Genomic DNA, 23,768 nt, shown 5'->3' with positions numbered 1-23,768 from the left:
GTAAAGAAAAATGTCTGTCAGTTCTCCAAGTCTGGAAATCTACGAGTGTTTCATTTTCCAGAAACCTAATTGGCTCCAGAATCCGTGCCATCTGAAAATTCGGGGGTGTAACGCTTAATTTTTGCCCGTTTTCAGGTACATTTTTAGAGGTAAAGTCTGGGCAATGTTTGGGAAACCTCAGGGGATTTGCCCCCAAAGAATAACGATATTTTACTTTCTCGGGGTCAGGAGGTAGTCTGTGTCTACAATTAAGAGTGTGAAAGGCCACAGGGCCCTAAATACCCGCTTTTTGCTTAGGAATTCCCCGGGGGGAAGCCGGGTCCGCGCCCGCGGCGGGGGCGGGGCTGGGGCCTGGAGGGCGGGGCTGGGGCCTGGAGGGCGGGGCTGGGGCCTGGAGGGCGAGGCCTGCGCGCTGCAGAACCACGTGACCCGTGCGACTCCTGGGACTCAGGCGCATGCGCGCGGGGCTTGCGACGAGGCTGCTGTGTCGCTTGTGGCGGCAGCTGCCGTGGCTGTGGGGACCGAGGCGGTGGAAGTGCCCTCTTCAGCTAGGTTGGCTCAGGCTTCGGCTCATGGCATCGAGCGGCATCCATCGTAAGGTCAGCTGGGGCGGGCGCCTTGAAATCAGCTGCTGGGGTGGCACTTGGGGCGGGAAGGGGCCTGCGCGTTTCAGGCCGCGCCGGGGCCGCGGCCTCCCTCTCGCGCCCTGTTTGAGGCCTGGCTTGGACGGGGCGCCCAGCTGTCCATTCCTTTCTCCTTCCCACCTGTTGGGTGGAGCGGGCCGAGGTTTCTCCTCACCGGTGCGGTAGGTTGGGCGGGGGAGCGTGGACCTCCTTCGCCGGGATTTAGGAGGCGACGCGGGCGCAGTCTGCAGCTCTGGCTCGCCCGGGAGCTGGAGACAGCGTGGCTGCGACGGCTGGCGGTGGAAGAGGCGGTGAGCCGCCCCGAGGGTGGGAGGGTCGGAGATACATTCTGTTAATAAGGCATTTGCGCGCTCCGTACGGCGCCTTCTCTGCCTTACAACCCCATAAGCAGCACTTTGGCGGCCCTAAGTCACAGCACCCCCGGAGATCAGCCAGAGCTTTTGGCAGAGTGGGATTAAAGCAGAAAAACCGAACAGCAAGATCCCGGCAGGATCTTTTAAGAGAATCTATTTAAGAATGTTCACCTTTTGTAGCCAGGGATCAGCGGTGGTGTATTTTTTCCGCTTCAGAATCTTTTTTTTTTGGTTTTTGGCCGGGGCTAGGTTTGAACCTGCCACCTCCGGCATATGGGACTGGCACCCTACTCCTTGAGCGACAGGTGCCGCCCGCGCTTCAGAATCTTTAAGTTAATAAATATACTTGACTTTAATAAATACTGCTTGAAATTATCTGATATTTTTTTTTTGAGACGGAGTCTCAGTCCCCCAGGGGTAGAGTGCTGTGGCGTCATAGTTCACAGCAACCGCAGACTCATGAGTATAAGATTCTTTTGCCTCAGCCTCCGATTCGGGGTATTACAGGCGAATAATTAGTACTGTTCAGTGTGTTACTGACGATGCTGTAGTGACCATATAATTTTATAATGATACAGTTTTTTTTTTTTTTTTTTTTTTTGAGACAGAGTCTCACTTTGTCGCCCTCGGTAGAGTGCGATGACGTCATAGCTCACAGCAACCTTCAGCTCCTGGCCTAGAGCGATTCTCTTACCTCAGCCTCCCGAGTACCTGGGACCACAGGCACCCGCCACAACGCCTGGCTATTTTTGTTGCATTTGCCACTGCTGTTTGAGCTGACTGGGGCTGGGTTCGAACCCGTTACCCTCGGTATATGGGGCCAGCGCCCTACCCACTGAGCCACAGGCGCAGCCCACAGATGTTACTTTTTTTTTTTTTCCTAGAGACAAGAGTCTCACATTATCGCCCACGGAAGAGTACCGTGGTGTCACAGCTCTTGGGCTCAAGTGATTCTCTTGTCTCAGCCTCCCGAGTAGCCTCCCGAGTAGCAGGCATCTGCCACAACGCCCAGATATTTTTTTGTTGCAGTTTGGCCGGGTCAGGGTTTGAACCCGCCACCCTCGGTATGTGGGGCCAGCGCCCTACCCACTGAGCACAGGCGCCGCCCTTTCTTTTACATTTTAAAATGACATGGTAAATTGTTATGTGTTTAATGTAATAACTATACTAAAAGTTAAAAATTATGATAAATAAACTACACACTTTATAATTTATTTATTTATTTTTTAGAGACAGAGTCTCACTCAGTCGTCCTTGGTAGAGTGCCATAGCGTCACAGCTCACAGCAACCTCCAGCTCTTGAACTTAGGTGATTTTCTTGCCTCAGCCTCCCCAGTAGCTGGGACTACAGGCGGCCGCCACAGTGCCCAGCTATTTTTGTTGTTGTTGTGGTTGTTGCAGTTTGGCAGGGACCGGGTTCGAACCCACCACCCTCCTCCGTATATGGGGCTGGCGCCCTACTCACAGAGCCACAGGCTCTGCCTCACTTTATTATGTTTCATTTTATATTAGTGGAGTCTCATCCTGTTTGATTTTATAAGAAAGTGTAATGGAGTAAAAAGGCATCAAATGATTTGGAGAGTTGAGAAAAGGAGTACTTTTGTCAGTCTGAGGGAAAAGCCTGTGTTGAGGCTCAGACCCAAAGAACCAGTGGGCTCCGGAAATGGCAATGAAGAAGAGTATTGTAGGATAAATATTTTGGAAAGTTAAATTGGGAGCAGATCCATCACTCGTTTAGAGATAATTTGTTGGCACTATTTTAAGTTATAGGGACAAAGCAGTGAACAAAACCACCAAGACCTCTTTCTTTTTGAATTTAATATTCCATCAATATTAGGTTGGTTTATCTGGAGCTGTGGTGCAGCAGTGTTTTTCAATTTTTTTATTGCATTCCACAGTAGGATGTACATGTGACATCACAGCCCAATAAACAGTTGAATCATGTGTGTGTAAGGCAACAAAATGCCTTAATGTGTATATACACTCTTGTTTGTATTTTTTGCTATTTTATATTTATCCATTAAAAAATGAGACGCTGAGTCTCGGTGCCTGTAGCTGGGCGGATAGGGTGCCAGCCACATACACCAAGGCTGGTGGGTTCAAACCCAGCCCCGGCCTGCCAAACAGCAGTAACAACTACAAAAAAAAGATAGCTGGGCATTGTGGCGGGTGCCTGTAGTCCCAGCTACTTGGGAGGCTGAGGCAAGAGAATCACTTAAGTCAAAGAGTTTGAGGTTGCTGTGAGCTGTGACGCCATAGCACTCTACTGAAGGTGACATAGTGAGACTGTCTCAGAAAAAAAAAGAGAAGCTGATTTGAAGCAGTCTATAGTTTGAAGAACAATGATCTCTTGGGGAGATAGAACTGTTACTTAAATTATAGCACTAGAGGTGTGAATGAAATGGGGATTAAGTTTTAAAGCATATTATTTTTGATTGAAAAATCATAATTATATACATTTATGAGGTAAGGGATAGTTAATTTTTTTTTTTTTTTTTTTTTGTAGAGACAGAGTCTCACTTTATGGCCCTCGGCAGAGTGCTGTGACCTCACACAGCTCACAGCAACCTCCAACTCCTGGGCTTAAGCGATTCTCTTGCCTCAGCCTCCCGAGCAGCTGGGACTACAGGCGCCTGCCACAACGCCCTGCTATTTTTTGGTTGCAGTTTAGCCGGGGCCGTGTTTGAACCCGCCACCCTCGGCATATGGGGCCGGCACCCTACCGACTGAGCCACAGGTGCCGCCCGGGATAGTTAATTTTTATAGCAAGATATGTGTGATTATTTTAGCCCGTCTAGATCTTTAATTTAGTTCTGTTGACCTCAAAAGCCCAATTCTTCATGCTTCCTTCCCATTTGGTGATGAAAGCAATATGCCAGGTTTTTGCATGGGCGACTAAGGAGTGATGTTATTTATGACTTATTAAATGCCTTGGGTGTGTACTAGGCCTCCTGGTGTTATAATATATCTCTAGGTCTGGTCCTTGTTTTTTTTTATTGAGCTAGAGTCTTACTGTGTCACCCTCGGTAGAGTGCTGTGGTGTCACAGCTCACAGCAACCTCAAACTCTTGGGCTTAAGCAATTCTCTTTCCTCAGCCTCCCAAGTAGCTGGAACTACAGGTGCCTGCTGTAACACCCAGCTACTTTTTTTGTTGTTGTTTAGTTGTCATTGTTGTTTGGCAGGCCCTGGCTGGGTTCGAACCTGCCAACCCTGGTGTATGTGGCCGGGCACCCTAACTGCTGAGCTACAGGCACTGAGCCAGGTCTGGTCCTTATTTTCTAGTGATAGACAGTGAACAGGTATCACAATTGTGATGGGTGCTTTATGGAGAAAAAGTCAGAATGCTGTGAGAGCATAACTAGGGGAAGTCTTAACTTATTCAGAGGATGTGAGAATACTTTTTAGGAAGTGTTGTTTGACCTAGAAGATTTGGCTTTGGTTAGTTTGAAGGTATTGAGTGGGAATGTCGGCACAGAGTAGAGGGATGGGATGGGAGAGCAGTCCAGGTAGAAGAAACGGCATATACTAAGGTTCCTAAGCTGAAAGGAATGGAACTGGGAGCAAAACAAAACAAATAGAATGTCTTGGCTGAGGCAAGAATTTTCATGGTAAGATGGAGTTGAATCCTGGCTATGTTCCTTACTACTTGTATACATTTGGACAAGTTATTTAACCTTAATAAATTTTGGCTTTACTATCCTTATGATAAAAAATGACATTTAATGGGTGTTACCTGTGGCTCAAAGAATAGGGTGCCGGCTTCGCATACCAGAAGTGGCGGGTTCAAACCCAGCCCTGGCCAAAAAAAAAAAAAAAAAGAAAGGCATTTAAGAAAATGTTCAATATGTTCAATAAATGGCATCTCTTGTTATCACTAATAGCTGATTATTGTGTCATAGCAATGCAAATGACATGGCTTCATTGATTCTTTCAAAAATAATGAGTGTCTTTTATGTGCTAGGCAGCTCAGTATACAAGAGTTGTATTGCACATGTAGGTGTAAAATTACATTAAAATGTTATGATATACTTTTACTGGGCAAAGCACTATAATAAAAAGTTTTTTTTTATTCTGTTTTCCAACTTGAAAAAAGGAAAAGAAGCAATCTTCTGTTAGAAAATTACTGATAGAGTGGGGAAATAATGATTACTTAAACTATAGCAATAATAGTGGGAATAAAAAGGGCTGGCTAATTCTTTTTTTCTTCTCTCTTTTTTTTTTCTTATCCTAACCACTAGACCACCAGGGAGGCTGGTTAATTCTTATAGCAGAGTACACTAAATAATTAAATTGTTCACTATTTGTAATAAATTCTATGGGTAAAGAAAGTAGACTAAGGAAAAGGGGATGTCAGCTGTTCTAGGAAATGGGAGCAATTTACAGTTTTAAGTAGGGTAGTTCAGGTGGGTCTTAGTGAGAAGGTGACATTTCAGAAAAGGTTAAATGGAGGTGAGGAAGGTAGTCATTTGCTTTTTAAAGGCCATTTGGAAAAATTAATAATCCCTCACTTAAAAAAAAAGAGAGACATGCCCTAGACTTTTGGTTTCCATTTAAACTGTTAGTGGAAGAGATGAAGGCAGTTGTAAAATGATATTACAGCACTACCATAAAAGGATGATTTCTTAAAAGATATTGCTGTTTTCCAGTGATTGATAACAAGATACCATTCAGGCTTTGAATTTTAGATTCTTAGCCAAGAAACATTGAATTTTAAATATGGTTGCTTAATGAGGGAGCTGGTGTGGTACTTGATTTATGAATGAAGAAACTGAAGGCATGGATTGGGCGTGGTGGCTCACGCCTGTAGCCTGTAATCCTAGCACTCTGGGAGACGGAGCCAGGTGGATTGTTTGGAGCTCATGAGTTTGAGACCGGCCTGAACAAAAGTGAGACCCCCCCCCAACACACACTAAAAATAGAAAAACTGAGGCAAGAGGATCATTTGAGCCCAAGAGTTGGAGGTTGCTGTGAGCTATGACGCCATGAGATAGCTTGAGACTCTGTCTCAAAAAAAAAAAAAAAAAAAAAGAAAGAAAGAAACTAAAGGCATGGTTATTTAGGTTTAGTTTTTTCTTTCCTTCTTTTTTTTTTTTTGTAACAGAGTCTTGCTCTGTTGCCTTGGGTAGTGTGTCATGGTGTCATAGCTCACAGCAACCTCAACTCTTTGGCTCCAAAGATGCTCTTGCCTGAGCCTCCAAAGTAGCTAGGACTATAGGCACCTGCTGCAATGCCTGGGGTTAATTTTTCTATTTTTAGTAGCGATGAAGTCTGCTCTTGAACTCCTGAGCTCAGGTGATGCACCCATTTTGACTTCTCAGAGTGCTAGGATTTACAGGCATGAGCCCTGCACCTAGCCTGTTATTTAGTTTTTATTCCGACACCAACAACAAAATGGCAATTTTGTGAAGAAACTCATGTTACGTAATTTTATTTATAATATAGATGCTAACAGTCCTTATGATTCTGACTCATAGGGGAGAAAAATAATCAAATTAATATATTTCTTTAATAGCTAAATAGGGCTATTTAGTTATTGTCAATGCCTAATAATAATTTTATTGACTTTTGGAAGATGTTTCTCTTTTGTGTTTCCACAGATCATTAACTGAAGACAAAGTAAATAGCTATGCAAAATTCTCACATGGATGAGTACAGAAATTCTAGTAATGGCAGCACAGGCACCGATTCAGAGGTAGTGGTAGAACATCCTCCTGATTTCAGTACTGAGATTATGAATGTTACAGAAATGGAACAGTCACCTGATGACTCTCCCAATGTCAATGCATCTGCAGAAGAAAGTGAAATGGCAAATGCTGTGGACCTTCCAGTGACAGAAACAGAAGCAAATTTTCCTCCAGAATATGAAAAATTTTGGAAAACTGTAGAAAATAATCCTCAGGATTTTACAGGCTGGGTGTATTTACTTCAGTATGTAGAACAGGAGGTTAGTAACTATTTAAATGGTATTAGTAGTGACAGATTAATCAAATAACTAATCAAGTAGTAGCAGTTTATAAGAAAACAATAGGACTCATTGTTTTGTAATTTAAATGGTCTCTTAAAATTTTCAGATTAAGTTGAATAACATTAGATACATTTTTAGCTTTGAAAATAACTTAGATTTTGTATATTGTGGAGACTTAGTAGAGCCAAAATCCTAGCATTTTATAATAATTGTGTATGTGTAAAATTACTGAAATAAAAGGTTTACAAAATTAGTTTCTTTGGTTTCGGTTGCATTTACAGGAAAAAGGGATGCTGTTTATGTGATTTTGAAGCCTGCTGTTTGTTTCCGAGATAATAAATTTGAAAGGAATAATAACTATGTTTTTGATTAAAAACTTCTGAGATGTTTAAATACCTTGTTTTATTTTCATCAGAATCACTTGATGGCTGCCAGGAAGGCTTTTGACAAATTTTTTGTACACTATCCGTATTGCTATGGTTACTGGAAAAAGTATGCAGATCTTGAAAAGCGGCATGACAACATTAAACAATCAGATGAGGTGCGTATATCACTGAATAAAGTTACCTCCATTAGGTACTGTAAGCCAATTAATAACAAAATAAAGACTTTTCTTTCTTGGCTGGCAGTACCTACCATTTATGGTCAAACAATTTTTATAGGGTATTTTATTTGCATTTGTCACTCTTGTGGCATTTGTAGCTAATATTTTCTCTCTTTGTTGGCAGGTGCGTTAAACCTCTACAGTTTGTCAAGCTTTGCAGTGCAAGCCTCTGTATTACACTGCAGCTTAACAAGTAGGGCAGGGCTTTTCTCTCACTTACATTTATTTCTCATTTTCCAAACAATATAGTTGGTTTGCTAGTCACATTTGCTACGTCTTATTGCATTTTTGGTCAGACGCTGTCATTGATGCTCTAATGGGTCTGTGCCCTATGGTCTGTAACCCAAAGCCTGCCCACACAACCCGGTCAGAATGCAGGGACTGCTGCGCTTTGAAGATCAAGACTCTGCACGTGGGGATCAGAACATTGCCATGTTCTATCCAACCTCCACCCAAATGGTAATGGTAGATTATTTAAACAAAATTCCAGTAATTAGTATTTCTAAGGTTCACCGGATAACACAGTGTTGCCTCTCTGTTAAGAAATAATTAAATATTTGAAGTACAGTTTGTTGTTTTCTTCTTAGGTTTATCGGCGGGGGCTTCAGGCAATACCTCTTAGTGTTGACCTTTGGATACATTACATAAACTTCTTAAAGGAAACATTGGACCCTAGTGATCCTGAGACAAACAGTACAATAAGAGGGTATGTGAAACTTCGATCATCACATGTATTTGAAGATGTAAATAAGAATTTTTTTTTTTTAGTCAGTCAGTCACTATGTTGCCCTTGGTAGGGTGCCATAGCATCACAGCTCACAGCAACCTCAAACTCTTGGGCTTACGAGATTCTCTTGCCTCAGCCTCTGAAGTAGTTGGGACTACAGGCACCCACAATGCCCGGCTATTTTTTGGTTGTGATTGTCATTGTCGTTTAGCTGGCTTGGCCCGTCATCCTGGGTGCATGTGGTTGGCGCCTTACCGACTGAGCTACTTGTGCTGCCTGTAAATAAGAATTCTGATGTTGGTAATAGAACTCTATAATAGATGTTGAACGCCAAGCTAGAAGTTTAACTTTTATGTTTTCTTTTCTACGTTTAAAAAAAAAAAGATGCATGTCTCAGGAGTTTGAGATCAGCCTGAGCAAGAAGGTGACCCCGGATCTACCAAAAATAGAAAAACTAGCTGGGTATTGTGGCAGGAGCCTGTGGTCCTAGCTTCTGGGGAGGCTGAGGCAAGAAGATCCCTCCCAGCCCAAGAGTTTGAGGTTGTTGTGAACTGTGATGCCAGGGTACTCTACCCAAGGTGACAGAATGAGACTCTGTTTCAAAAAATAATAAATAAAATAAACTGAAAAAAAAAAAAAAAATACATGTAATAGGTTTATGCTCAATTATTAAAAAATTACAGATAATGAAGCCTTTCTCTATTCCACACTCTCTTTTTCTTATGTCCCCTATTATACTCCCCTCATGGGTAATGGCTTTGTGTGTTCTTTTAGATGTATGTAGATATACATACTTGCGTGTGTATTTGACATACTATTCTTTGGCTTTTAAAATTTTTATTTAATAGAATGTTTTTGAATCTCACTGTAGTTTTTAACCATTGCAAAAGTATTTTATAGTGTTAAGTTGCTATACTTTTTACCAAATCCATATTTATAAGAAATACTCAGTGCTATAGTGACCATCTTTATACAAGTCAATATTTATATAGAATGGGCTAGAAATTGAGCTTCTGTCAAAGGGAATACACAGCTAAGGTTGATCAAATGTTTAATCAAAAATGGCATCAATTTTAAATTCCCCAAATGTATGAAAGTAGTCAAATTACCATAGCTGTTCCATACACACACACACATACATTTGTATATATATTTTAATCCTTAATAGTAGCTCTTTGTTTTTTTTTTTTTTTTTTTTGAGACAGACTCTCACTTAATCACCCTTGGTGGAGTGCCATGGCATCATAGCTCACAGCAACCTCAAACTTGTGGGCTCAAGCAGTTCTCTTGCCCCAGCCTCCCGAGGAGCTGGGACTACAGGTGTCCGCCACAATGCCTGGCTATTTTTTGAGAGGAGGTCTCACTCTGGCTAAGGCTGGTCTGGAACCTGTGAGCTCAGGAAATCCACTTGCCTTGGCTTCCCAAGTGCTAGGATTATAGGCCTGAGCTACCACACCCGGCCTACTAGCTCTTTGGTTTTAAAATTTGTGTATGTCTTGATTGCTTATCCTAGTTTGCTCTCTTATATGCTTTTTATAAGCCATTTTATTTTTTTATTATTATTTTTTATAAAAGCAGTTGTGGTTTTATTGTTTCCAATGCATCAATAAATTAACTTGAACTTATAAGCCATTTTAAATTGCCCATTCTTATCACTTGCTCATTTTTCTATTGGATTGTTTCTTTTTTTTTTTCCTTTTGAGACAGAGTCTTACTTTGTCACCCTCTATAGAGTGCCGTGTTGTCAGCTCACAGCAACGTCAAATTTCTGGGCTGAAGTCATTCTCCTGTCTCAGCTTCCTAAGTACCTGGGACCACAGGTGCCCGCCACAACGCTCGGCTATTATTTTTGTTGTTGCAGTTGTCACTGTTGTTTAGCTGGCCTAGGCCCGATTTGAACCCGCCACCCTTGGTGTATGTGGCTGGCGCTGTAACCACTGTGCTACAGGCGCCAAGCTTGTTTCTTTTTCTTTTCTTTCTTTTTTTTTTTTTTTTTACGAAGACCTGGAGTAATGCTATGTTTCTTTTCTTTTCTGTTTATTTAAATTTTTTTTTTCTTTTTTTTTTTTTTGAGACAGAGTCTTACTTTGTTGCTCTCAGTAGAATGCTGTGGTGTCACAACTCACAGCAACCTCAAACTCCTGAGCTTAAGTAATTCTCTTGCCTCAGCCTCCTAAGTAGCTGAAGCTACAATGCCCACCACAATGCCTGGCTATTTTTAGAGACCAGGTCTTGCTTTGGCTCACACTGGTTTTGAACCTGTGAGCTCAGGTAATCCACCCACCTTGGCTTCCCAGAGTGTTAGGATTATAGGCACGAGCCAGTGGGCCTGGCTTGTCTTGTTTCTTACCAATTATAGAGAAATTTGTTAATGTATTTTCATTTTTCAAAAACAAAGTGTGCATTTAGTTTAAGAAGTCAGTTAATGTTAAACTGATTGTAACACAAAGCAATCATTCTACTTTCTTTTAAATATTTTAGCTGTTTCTTCTGGTACTTTCCATTGTGTGTGTAATAGCAGCTCCATAGTGCTTTCTATTTTTATTAATTGTACACATGAATCTACTATGGTAGAATTTTAGCTCACTTAGACCCTGATTTTTATTTTTCCGTTATTTATTTATTTATTTAATTTTGAGACAGAGTCTCACTTTGTTGCCCTGGGTATAGTGCTGTGGTGTCATAGCTTATAGCAACCTCCAACTGTTGGGCTCAAGCAATCCTCTTGCTTCACTTTTTGTATTTTTTTTTTTTTTTTTTTTTGAGACTTTGTCGCCCTCGATGGAGTGCCATAACATCACAGCTCACAGCAAACTCCAGCTCTTGGGCTTAGCTGATTCTCTTGCCTTTGTCTCCTGAGTAACTGAGACTACAGGCGCCCGCCACAACGCCCGGCTATAGTTTTTGTATTTTTGGTAGAGATAAAATCTTGCTCTTGCTCAAGGCTCGTCTTGAAGTGAGCTCAAGCTATGCACCTACCTTGGACTCCCAGAGTGCTAGGATTACACACATGAGCCACTGCTCAACCTGTCGTTCTATTTCTTAATCTTTTCAGTGTAGCTACAGGATAGGTTTTAATAGTCTTTGTCAGTGTTTTTTTTAAAAACTCATTCTAAGGCTATAGATTTTGTTTTTATCATACTGTGGTTTTATTTTATAACTTTTTGTTTTTCCTTGAGTCAGTGATCTCCCTACCCCCCTCACCTTTTTTTCCATGTGTCCTATTTCTTTGAAAATCTTTTCTTGTATGATCCAGCAGCTTTGTATAAAGCTTTAGGTACATCTTTGTATACTATCAGACCCATCAGGTACTTCATTAGTCCCGTTTTTTTTCTCCTTTGAGCTGTCACTCCTGTGACCTATGATGCAACCGGGACTGGTTGCTCTGTCTAGTTCTGCTGTACAACAATTGTGCTTATTATGATGATTCTAGGAGATGTTTTAACCTCATTCCTGGGTTTCATGTCTTACTCAGAGAGTTTATTAGACCCTACTCTTGATTGATGTTCATCTTTTTTTTTTTTTTCCTTGAGACAGAGTCTCACTATGTTGTCCTCGGTAGAATGCTGTTGCATCACAGCTCACAGCAATCTCAAACTCTAGGGCTTAAGTGGTTCCTTGCCTCAGCCTCCCAGGTAGCTGGGACTACAGGAGCCCGCCACAAACACCCAGCTGTTTTCTAGTTTGCACTCAAGGGATTCTCTTGCCTCAGCCTCTCAAGTAGCTGGGTGTTTTTGTTGCAGTTGTCATTGTTGTTTGGCAGGCCCGGGCTGGATTCGAACCTGCCAGCTCTGGTGTATGTGGTTGGTGCCCTAGCCGCTGAACTACAGGTGCCGAGCATACTGTGTCACTCTTAACCTGTTTATAATTTTTGCATCTTGCACTGTAATTTCATATAAGATAAAACTACATCAGAAGTACATTTATCTTTTCCCTTTGTTTTCTCATTCTTTTTTAAAGCAGCTACTCCCCTCCCCCCCAAAAAATTAAATTAAATAAAACAGCTGCTCTCTACTTTGTACTGTTTCTTCTAACTGTTGTTCTTCCTGTCCAATCCCTACTTGGATAGGAAGCAGTTGAATATAATTATTTGAATTTAGTGTTATCTTTAAAATTTGGAAACTATTAAAAGTGATTTATGTTGGAAAGATAACTTAAGAGTAATTTAATTTTTCAGAACTTTTGAGCATGCTGTTCTAGCTGCAGGAACAGATTTTCGATCTGACAGATTGTGGGAAATGTATATTAACTGGGAAAATGAACAGGGAAACCTCAGAGAAGTTACATCTGTATACGATCGTATTCTTGGGATTCCAACACAGCTGTATAGTCATCATTTTCAGAGGTAGGTGAAAAAATCTCATCTTCGAAATATCTTTTGATTACTCAGATAACTAATTTTTAGTATTGAGTGTTATAATCTGACATGTTATATAGATTTTATTATATGGAAACAAATAAATGTTCTTGCTAGACAATCACAATTTATACACTTAATTTTGACATTTTTTTCATATATCTCATGGGATGTTTAGAAATTTTACTGTTTCTATTATTATCATTTTTTGTTTAGACAGAGTCTCACTATATCACCCTCAGTAGAGTGCCGTGGCATCACAACTTACAGCAACCCCAAGCTCTTGGGCTTAAGTGATTCTCTTGCCTCAGCCTCCCAAGTAGCTGGGACTACAGGTGCCCGCCACAACACCCAGCTATTTTTTGTTGCAGTTGTCATTCTTGTTTAGCTGGCCTGGACCAGGTTCCAACCTGCCAACCTTGGTGTATATGGCTGGCGCCATAACCACTGTGCTATAGGTGCTGAGCCATTATTATTACTGTTACTGTTATTTTGAGAGAGTCTTACTTTCTTGCCCCTGGCAGAGTACTATGGCATCATAGCTCACCGTAACCTCAAACTCTTGGGTTCAAGCGATTCTCTTGCCTCAGCCTCCCTAGTTGCTGGGACTACAGGCACTCGCCACAATGCCTGGTTATTTTTTGTTTGTTTGTTTGTTTAGTAGGCCCTGACCAGGTTTGAACCCACCAGCCCCGGGGAGCATGTGGCTGGTGCCCTAACCACTGACCTATGGGTGATTCCCCATCCCCCCCCTCCACGGGCCTGGCTATTTTTAGAGACAGGGTCTCACTCTGGCTCAGACTGGTCTCAAACCTGTGAGCTCAGGCAATCCACCTGCCTTGGCCTCCCAAGTGCTAGGATTACAGGCCTGAGCCACTGAGCCCAGCCTAAACCATTTTCTTTGAAAGAGTAATGTATGGGGCGGTGCCCGTAGCTCAATGGGTAGGGCGCCGGCCACATACACTAAGGCTGGTGGGTTCGAACCCAGTCCAGGACAGCTCAAACAGCAATGACAGCTGCAACAACAAAGAAAATAGCCGGGTGTTGTGGTGGGCACCTGTAGTCCTAGCTACTTGGGAGGCCGAGGCAAGAGAATCACTTAAGCCCAAGAATTTGGGGTTGCTGTGAGCTGTGATGTCATGGCACTCTACCTAGGGCGACAGCTTAAGACTATTTCAAAAATGAAAAAAAGTAATATATGGGAGGAATCCAGTATGGGATCTAAGTTATGATTTAAATACAGAGCATGTATTTTTCTTGTCTTCCATTAGATTTAAAGAACATGTACAGAATAACTTGCCTAGAGATCTTTTAACTGGTGAACAGTTTATTCAGCTGCGAAGGGAATTAGCTTCTGTGAATGGACATAGTGGTGATGATGGTCCTCCTGGTGATGATCTCCCCTCAGGAATTGAGGACATAACGGATCCAGCAAAGGTAACTAGACTTACAGATTCTTCAGTGCATGAGAAACTAGATTGTATGTTCCTGACTACTTATGTGGCATAGCGGTAAATTTATTCAGCTGGCCATTTAACTATTGTAGCTTATATAAAGTTAATTTCTGATTATGGCAAGTGGGAATTCTTTAGCTGATATGGTAAATACAGGTTTATGGTAGAGAATCTATTTAATATTGTTAATTGGACTTTGCACATTAACTGCTGCTAATGTTAAAAACCCACTATGTAAAGACTCTAAAGCAGCAATTCTCAACCTTTGGGTTGTGACCCACAGGAACTGTATTAAAGGGTCGTGGCATTAGGAAGGTTGAGAACCACTGCTCTAAAGCATCTGTTGATGATACTTAAATATAAACAGTAATGTTGAAAAATTTCAGTATATAGCTTTTATGAAATTTAATTATTTTCTTTTTCTTTCCAAGCTAATTACAGAAATAGAAAACATGAGACATAGAATCATTGAGATTCATCAAGAAATGTTTAATTATAATGAGCATGAAGTTAGTAAAAGGTGGACATTTGAAGAAGCTGTAAGTGTTTTTGTTTTGTAATAGTCTTTAAAAAAGTACTTTTTTTTTTTTTTGAGGCGGAGCCTCAAACTGTCACCCTGGGTAGAGTGATGTGGTATGGGCTCACAGCAATCTCTAGCTCTTGGGCTCAAGTAATCCTCTTGCCTCAGTTTTTCTGTTTTTAGTAGAGACAGGGGCTTGCTTTTGCTTAGGCTGGTCTTGAACTTGTGAGCTCAATTAATCCACCTGCCTCTGCCTCCCAGAGTGCTAGGATTATAGGCGTGAATCACCTAGACGGCTCAATAATGTGTTTTTCTTTCAGTTTTGATAGGAATGTAACTTTGCATATTTAGTAATAACTTGTTTGTCTTATTTATTCCTGTTGTTTTCAATTTTAACATTTCCATTATCAATTTTAGAATCTTACTTGAATTCAGACTTAGCTTGTTTACAAGGTACCTACTTAGTCTGAACAATGTTTAATTGACTTCTTTGGTTTATACTTTATATACAAAAAATATACCTGTTTTAGGTATATACTAAAATGAGTTTTTTCCTTAACATTTAAATACTTTCTTTCTTTTTTTTTTTTTAAGATAGAGTCTCACTTGGTTGCTCTCAGTAGAGTGCTGTAACGTCATAGCTCACAGCAACTTCAAACTCTGGGCTTAAGTGATTCTCTTGCTTCAGCCTCCCAAGTAGCTGGGACTACAGGTGCCTGCCACAACACCCAGCTATTTTTAGATACAAGGTCTCACTCTGGCTCAGGCTGGTCTCCAACCTGTGAGCTCAGGCAGTCCACCCGCCTCAGCTTCCCAAGTGCTGAGATTACAGGCGTGAGCCACCACCCAGCCCTAGCTGAATTCTTTATTTCTGTTTTTTTGACAGCTTTACCAAAATATTATTCACATGCCATACGGTTCACTAATTTAAAGTGTACAAATGTACAATTCTTAGTGTATTCACAGATAGGTACAACTATTGCCACAGTTAATTATAGAACATTCTCAACACCCCCAAAATAAACCCCTTACCTTTTAGCTATCTGCTCCTGCACCATCAACTGTGAGTTCCACTACCAGTTCTAAATATACCACTAGTCTATGTTTTGCTCCTATAGATTTTCCTTTAATGGCCTTTGTTATGAATGGAGTCATATAATATGGAATCATCTGACAAATGTATATATGTTGTAATCATCACAACAATTAAGATCTGAAACTATTTTGTCACCACCAGAAATCCCTGTTGCCTCTTTCTGTTTGGTGCTCCTCACCCCACTCCTGGCCCTGTGTAACCACTGATCTGCTTTCTGTCACTGTGGTATAATTTTTTTTTTTTTTTTTAATTTTTCAATTTTTAAATACTCAATACAATTTTCTTTCTTTCTTTCTTTTTTTTTTTTTTTGACAGAGCCTCAAGCTGTCCCCCTGGGTAGAGTGCCCTGGCATCACAGCTCACAGAAACCTCTAACTCCTGGGTTCAAGCGATTCTCCTGCCTCCGCCTCCCAAGTAGCTGGGACCACAGGTGCCTGCCACAATGCCCAGCTATTATTTGGTTGCAGCCGTCATTGTTGTTTGGCGGGCCCGGGCTGGATTCGAACCTGCCAGCTCAGGTATATGTGGCTGGCGCTTTAGCCGCTTGAGCCACAGGCGCTGAGCCTCAATAAAATTTTCTATACACAATTATGTGTAATTCTTTTAAAGTGGCTGTGAATAAGTGGAAAATATATTCTATTTCTTTCATTTATATAACCTAAAGAAATTAAGGGATTTAATTTTAAAAGTTTTTAAAAAAAATAGGCCAGGTGCCATGGCGCACGACTATAATCCTGGCTTTCTAGGAAGCTGAGGCATCGATTGGTTGAGCTCAGGAGTTTGAGACCAGCCTGAGAAGAGTGAGACCCTCTCTCTATTATAAATAGAAAGATTAGGCGGGCATTGTGGCAGGCACCTATAGTCCCAGCTACTCAGGTGTCTGAGGCAAGATTGCTTGAGCCCAAGAGTTTGAGGTTGCTGTGAGTTATGATGATACCACGACAGTCTACTCAGGGTGACAGAGTGAGACTCTGTCTCAAAAAAGTTTTAAAAAATAATTACAAAGTATTATAATTCATTTATTTTTGATTCATTATCATTAATGAAACTTGTTTAGTAATACAAATTACTTCTGCATATTTTGGTGTAGGTTTTGGTTACTTTCATTGCCATGTTACAATTTTATTACAGATTAAAAGACCTTATTTTCATGTGAAACCATTGGAAAAGGCACAGCTAAAAAACTGGAAAGAATACTTAGAATTTGAAATCGAAAATGGGACTCATGAACGAGTTGTGGTTCTCTTTGAAAGATGTGTCATATCATGTGCCCTCTATGAGGAGTTTTGGATAAAGGTAAGAAAATTACATGCTCTTACACTTCAATATATTATAAACATTGATCTAGTGACTAACCTTTTTTGTACTTCTGTTGAATGTTGTTCATATAACTATATCTGTTGCATTAGGAGATGGTCTGCTTGCAACCAGATTTGACTGCTGCATATGCCAACCTCGTTGCCTCTCTTCGTCCTTCCTTACAGAAACTAGTCTAGTGGTTCAATAAAGGTGCTGAATGGGTTTAAAAATAGAATTTTATCGTTCTGTCACATATTTAATGGCTTGTTCAACTGTAAATTATTCAGTACTTCTTCTTTTCTGTATGTAGTATGCCAAGTACATGGAAAACCACAGCATTGAAGGAGTGAGGCATGTGTTCAGCAGAGCGTGTACTATTCATCTCCCAAAGAAACCCATGGTGCATATGCTTTGGGCAGCTTTTGAGGAACAGCAGGGTAAGAATGAGCAAATTCAGTTGATACTTTTTTTTTTTTCTTTTTTTTGCAGTTTTTGGCCGGGGCTGGGTTTGAACCCACCACCTCTGGCATATGGGGCCGGTGCCCTACTTCTCTGAGCCACAGGCAACACCCCAGTTGATACTTTTGATATTTTTAAGTTATTTCAGAATAAAATAATAGAAATCAAGTGTTGGGATGATGTAAAGCAGAGTTTGGCAAGTTTTTTCTATAAAACACCAGATACTAAATATTTTAGGTTTGCAGGCCACATTATCTCTTTTCTAACTACCCAACTCTACTGTTGTAGCCCCAAAGCAGCCAGAGACAATAAAAAATAAATGAACATGCTGTTTTCATTATTTTTACAAAAACAGGCAGAAAGCTGGATTTAGTACATGGGTGGTTGTTTGCCAATATTTGGTGTAAAGGATATTTCAGACATTTGAACAAAGCATAAACATTTAATTACCATTTCTAGGTAATATAAACGAAGCCAGGAATATCTTGAGAACATTTGAAGAATGTGTTCTAGGATTGGCAATGGTTCGTTTGCGAAGAGTAAGCTTAGAACGTCGGCATGGAAATATGGAAGAAGCTGAACATTTGCTCCAGGATGCCATTAAGAATGCCAAATCAAATCATGAGTCTTCGTTCTATGCTGTCAAACTAGCCCGGCATCTTTTCAAAATACAAAAAAATCTTCCAAAGTCAAGAAAGGTGCTTTTGGAAGCAATTGAACGAGACAAAGTACGTATTTTTTTTTAAAGGATAACTTCTATAAAAGAAATTCAGTTTTTTTTTCACTTTGGCAACTGTGATGAAAGATTTGGTCTGTATGTAATATATTTTATTACTTAATGAGGACAGCAGTCCCTCTAAACTGATGTTGCCATTTCAAATGTTCTTGCTAATTGTTTGGAATTAAAAGTTTAAGAAAATTAAGATTATTGGATTAAAAAGTGTTGAAGACATTGTGATACTTTCTATTTTCCCTTTACAAATTTTACAGTGAATTTACTGATTTATAAGTAGAACAGAGTGCCTGGAAGAATACTTCATAACCAAAAGCGTAGCAATTGCCTCTATTGTAGCAAATGTAGCAGTGAAATGATTTTCCTTTTCCAAAGTGTTCTTTTATATCAATTGATTAAAGGCAGAGCATAGGAAATTCTCCTTTTCTAGGTCTTTAGCTATTGCTAGGTCTGCATAAGAGACAGTTTTATTGGCTAGGTCCAGTGGCTTAGGCCAGGAATCCTAGCAACTTGGGAGGCTGAGGTGGGATTATTTGAGGCCAGGACTTTGAGACCAGTCTAGGCAACATAGACTTCATCTCTGCAAAAACTAAAAAGTGTTAGCTAGGTGTGGTGATGTGTTTGTAGGCAGGAGGCTACTCAGGCACCTGAGGCAGGAGGATCACTTGAGGCCAGGAGTTTGAAGCTGCAGTGATTTTTACAATTGCATCATGGTACTGCAGCCTGGGTGACAGTGAGAACTTGTCTCCAAAAAAAAAACCAGATTTATAACTCTTTCCTGCTGGAGTTTAAGATGTTTGCCCTCAGTTGTAGTAAAGATTTAAATTCTGTGAACCATAGAGATCTTTTTTTTATGCTTCATTTATTTATTTTTTACCATGTTGCCCTCGGTAGAGTGCTGTGGCGTCACAGCTGACAGCAACCTCAAACTCTTGGGCTTAAGAGATTCTCTTGCCTGAGCCTCCCAAGTAGCTGGGACTACAGGTGCCCACCACAATGCCTGGCTATTTTTTGTTGCAGTTGTCATTGTTTAGCTGGCCCTGGCCATGTTTCAAACCTGCCAGCTTTGGTGTATGTGGCTGGTACTGTAACCACTGTGCTCTGGATGCCAAGGCTTTCTGCTTTCTTTTCTTTTTTTTTTTAATACAAGTTACTCAATTTATTTGAATTTGATTTTTCCTTAATATACTGGAGTTTTTTTGTTTGTTTGTTGTTTTGTGGCTTTTGGCCAGGGCTGGGTTTGAACCTGCCACCTCTGGCATATGGGACCGGCGCCTTAACCCTTGTGCTACAGGCGCCGCTCTGCTTTATTTTCTAATTACGATGGTAGGTTAAGTCATATAAACCCAAGATAGGATATAGTGTTTTAATTTGTTGGCATTTAACAATTTGCATAGTTTGGGGAGATACCAGGATGATGTTACTACTTATCAATGTGCTAATTCATTTTTTTACCCCTTTAGATGAATGTTGAAAACATTTCTGTGAGTTGTATTTCAATGAATAAATTTTAAATACTGAATTTTTCAAATGAGATGTAAAAATTATGGTACTTTAACCTGTGCTTTAATCAAAATATTTTTGAAATATTAATTGATAATGCTTTTTACACAGGAGAACACAAAGTTATACCTCAATTTACTTGAAATGGAATATAGTGGTGACCTCAAACAAAATGAAGAAAATATCCTAAATTGTTTTGACAAAGCTGTACATGGTTCATTACCTATTAAAATGAGAATAACATTTTCTCAGAGAAAAGTGGAATTTCTTGAAGATTTTGGTTCAGATGTTAATAAGTAAGATCTTATATTATCTCTTTGAATTATCAATGAACTTTGATATTTTTGGATGGGAATTTGATGATTAGTACAAATTAATACATTGTAATTTTAAAATGTTTCCTGCTTAGATTATTCTTTCTGCAGCTATATGTGAGGGTAAATTCAATTTCATAAATGTATTATCTGCTTAAAAGGAAGACTTGTGGTTTGTCTTTCCTTCAAAACTGTTTTCCTAATTTTAGAATAATAAAACAGGAGTGAATGAGAAGACAGGAATCAAAACAATCTGTGAAAAGGGAAACAAGACAAGGATTGAACCCTGAAACACATAAACATTTAGTATATAGGTGAATGAAGGTGGAAAGGGTCAATGTGAAACAGGATGCCATTTTTTTATGTTGAAGAGGATGGAAGTGGCCCTCACTTCATGCTTAGTGCCTCAGCCTCCTGCATTGTAAAAGGCTGAAGAGGGTTGAAGGTAGTAGGAGGGTTTGCTAAGGGATTTGGGAAGAGTGTAAGTTTAATACTTACATTTGCTAAACTAAGGGGTAGAAATAATTGGCTGGAACATTGCTGAAGTCCCAGGCTTATCTGATTCTAGTAAGGAAGTATCTGGGTCTCGTTAGGCATGTGCCTTCTCTGATTATTCTCATTTACAGTGATTCCCATCAAAACCATTGTAGATAAACAGAATTACTTCTGTGTCTGTAATGTTTGATGGCTGTGTAAAACTAACATAACAGCTGATATTTATTGAGTACTTGGATCATGCTAAATCATCATGCCAGTGCATCATGTAGATGTTTTATATGAAACATCTTATGTAAAATTCTTAGCAGTATAATGAGGTACTATTCTTTGAATAGATGATTAAAGACAGATCAGGCAGTTTCTCCATTGTCACTTAGATTAGTACATTGTGGGGCTAGGATTGGAACCTACTTCAAAGTTTCTACTTCTTCATGTGCTGCATATCTAGTGTCTTCTACTTGTTTTGCACTGAAGGTATACAAAAGAAATGAGGTATGTGATTCTAGCTTAGTCTGGTTGGTGTGATTATCAGAGGAGATAGGTGTGTATGTGGGGTAGCGTGTAACTGTTAAGAAGGCAGAGATCTCTGTGGTTCAGAACAGGTTTGTCATGCTTCATAGAGGATGTGATTACTTTCCATTACTCCTGGATCCTGATAAGCTGAGGAGGAAACACAGTGATGGAAGCAACATCTGCTTGCTTGGAGGATATTATAAAGTAGTGGAAGTGCAATTTTGATTGTGCTGTGCCTTGTAAGCTAGACTGAGTTCAGAGCACTTGTGGTAGGTATTTGACAGCAAGTTATTGAAGTTTTTGATTTGGCAGTAATAGGCAAATTGGAGGTTCAACAAGATATTTTAGTCTTTTGCAGGTACATGTAATGGAGGATCTTATTATCCAGACTAAGATTATTATAGTTTAAATTTTAAGAGGTAGTAAGAAAATAATGAGCCATTTAGAAATTTACTTAGGCAGTTTCTCTAATTGGAAACAACTTAAAATCTTAAAAAATAGGTTTGATTTTTATATATTCCAGAGGATTTTTTTTCTTCCTTCATAGGCTTCTGAATGCTTATGATGAACATCAAACACTCTTAAAAGAACAGGATTCTTTAAAAAGGAAAGCAGAAAATGGGTATGTAACTTCTAGCTGAATCAGGAAGGGATGCTTGAAAAGAGAAATTTCCTTGTGGAAAGGCCTTTAAAGACAAATATTTTTAACCATTACCTTTATGTTATCATTTAGATGCTTTATTTTCAAGATGTGAAAAAAATCTTATGATGTTGGTAACTTCAGTAAAACAAATACTAAAGCTTTCATTTGTGCAAGTTTTGAAAGTTTCCATTTTGACGTTTTATATAGATCAGAAGAACCAGAAGAAAAGAAAGCACACACAGAAGATACAACTTCAGCATCAACACAGATGATTGATGGTGATTTACAGGCCAATCAAGCTGTATATAATTACAGTGCCTGGTATCAAGTGAGTCCATATCATAATTCTTTATTCATAGATATTACTAGAAGCATAAATTGGAAGCTTTTTTTTTTTTAAAGAAAAATATCTTTTTGTTCCAGATTATATAATACTTTGTCTTTGGTATTTAAATCTTAGAATTTTAGCAGTGAACACATGCTAATTTTTTTAAACATGTCTGTTTTAATTATATTTTTATATTATGGCGCTTAGGCAGTTTTAGTAACTTACTGACATGTTTGCCTTTTTCTTTCAGTACAATTACCAGAATCCTTGGAATTATGGACAGTATTATCCTCCCCCTCCAACCTGATGGGAAAATGAATATTTCATATGGAATATATGAAATTATTTTTTTTAATGAGGGATGTAAACATAGCATAACCTTGTTGTATTTGATAACTTGTCTTCCCTGTTTCTGTGTAACATGATTTGTTTAGTAATAGGGGAAAATGCAAGTATTAGTTTACCACAGATACTATTTCCTACCATTTATAAAATTTACTTTTTATTGGAGAACTATTTTTTTGATTTTTCATTACGTGGTCTAGAATTCTTTTGCAATGCATTTGCAAGAGTTTTGTAGCCTTAAGGGTAGGAAAAAAAAAAAAAAACCTGACTGCAAATCATGTCAGTGTAGTACAAGATTTTGAAAACACATAAGGGCTGGTTATTAAGGATTTTACTTCACGTGGAAAAAAGAAAAAAAAAGAAAAAAATGGATTTGTAACCTTTGCTGACGAGGTTTTTGTCTGTGTTTCAGTTATACTTGTGAATTGTGATCTAACTACAGAAAAGATACACTATTAAAATACTATGCTTTGGAATAGAGATTATATAAATGAGAAAATGGAATGTTTGCATCCCTTTAAAAAATGAAAATCATATCAAAAATATGTTGTTCCAGGAGACTTTGTATTTAGAATATTCATGTAAAACTTGTGAGCAAGCTTTCATTTTGATCAAACTGATCATCTTCATTTTTGTAATAAAATTGAAGACTCATCCAGTAATTGCTTATGAATTTATTTTTGGGGTGGGAGGTTTCAACTAATATTAACTTTATACTCAACATTATTAGTGGTTCATTAGTTGTGAAGTAAACTTTTCCTAAATTTAGTCTTTATCTTCCTGTCAGTATTTCTTAGACCTTTTAGTTTTCTGTTTCTGAGATCTTAAGTTCTCTGCATTTGCTTTCTCACTGTACAGGAATATTTATTTTATTTTTTGTAGAGACAGAGTCTCACTTTATGGCCCTCAGTAGAGTGCCGTGGCCTCACACAGCTCACAGCAACCCCAACTCCTGGGCTTAAGCGATTCTCTTGCCTCAGCCTCCCGAGTAGCTGGGACTACAGGTGCCCGCCACAACGCCAGGCTGTTTTTTGGTTGCAGTTTGGCCGGGGCCGGGTTTGAACCCGCCACCCTCAGTATATGGGGCCGGCGCCTTACCAACTGAGCCACAGGTGCCGCCCCTGTACAGGAATATTTAAACATTTTAAGATGAGTGTCCCTGGCTTGGCCTTGGCAGCACAGTGGTTACGGCACCAGCCACATACACTGAGGGTGGTAGGTTCGAACCCAGCCAGGCCAGCTGAGTAACGGCTAAACAACTGCAGTTAACAACAACAACAAAAAAGTCGGGCATTGTGGTAGGTGCCTATAGTTCTAGCTACTTGGGAGGCTGAGGCAAGAGAATCGCTTAAGCCCAAGAGTTTGAGGTTGCTGTGAGCTGTGATGCCACAGCCCTCTACCAAGGGCAACTC

The 23,768-nt window shown here is 39.7% G+C and overlaps 1 protein-coding gene and 1 non-coding gene across 6 annotated transcripts; both read left to right on the top strand.

Annotated features, from left to right (window-relative positions):
• The first annotated feature begins 444 nt into the window (after positions 1-444).
• PRPF39 (pre-mRNA processing factor 39) lies at positions 445-23,018 on the top strand. 5 transcript variants are annotated; one of them, XM_053595354.1, is made up of 14 exons: positions 445-599; positions 6,596-6,942; positions 7,379-7,504; positions 8,155-8,273; positions 12,472-12,639; positions 13,923-14,088; positions 14,537-14,644; positions 16,853-17,017; positions 17,331-17,457; positions 17,939-18,207; positions 19,827-20,011; positions 21,588-21,662; positions 21,891-22,011; positions 22,262-23,018. In XM_053595354.1, the coding sequence occupies exons 2-14, from the start codon at positions 6,625-6,627 to the stop codon at positions 22,316-22,318; spliced, it is 2,004 nt and encodes a 667-aa protein (XP_053451329.1). In that variant the 5' UTR covers positions 445-599; positions 6,596-6,624; the 3' UTR covers positions 22,319-23,018. The 5 variants fall into 5 exon arrangements, with proteins under 5 accessions (XP_053451329.1, XP_053451331.1, XP_053451332.1 ...); XM_053595356.1 differs by lacking the exon at positions 445-599 and adding an exon at positions 7,864-8,026 and having other exon boundaries at positions 6,921-6,942; positions 7,379-7,760; XM_053595357.1 differs by lacking the exons at positions 445-599; positions 6,596-6,942 and adding exons at positions 7,692-7,760; positions 7,864-8,026 and having other exon boundaries at positions 7,377-7,504.
• LOC128589524 (small nucleolar RNA SNORD127) lies at positions 18,267-18,352 on the top strand. The gene has a single exon (XR_008381079.1). It is a non-coding gene; the product is annotated as a small nucleolar RNA SNORD127 (small nucleolar RNA).
• Positions 23,019-23,768: the final 750 nt, after the last annotated feature.

This window comes from Nycticebus coucang, chromosome 6 (assembly GCF_027406575.1).
Source record: "Nycticebus coucang isolate mNycCou1 chromosome 6, mNycCou1.pri, whole genome shotgun sequence".
Classification (NCBI taxonomy): Eukaryota; Metazoa; Chordata; class Mammalia; order Primates; family Lorisidae; genus Nycticebus; species Nycticebus coucang.
Note: the sequence above shows the minus strand (reverse complement) of the source record. Positions and strands in the feature narration are given on the sequence as shown.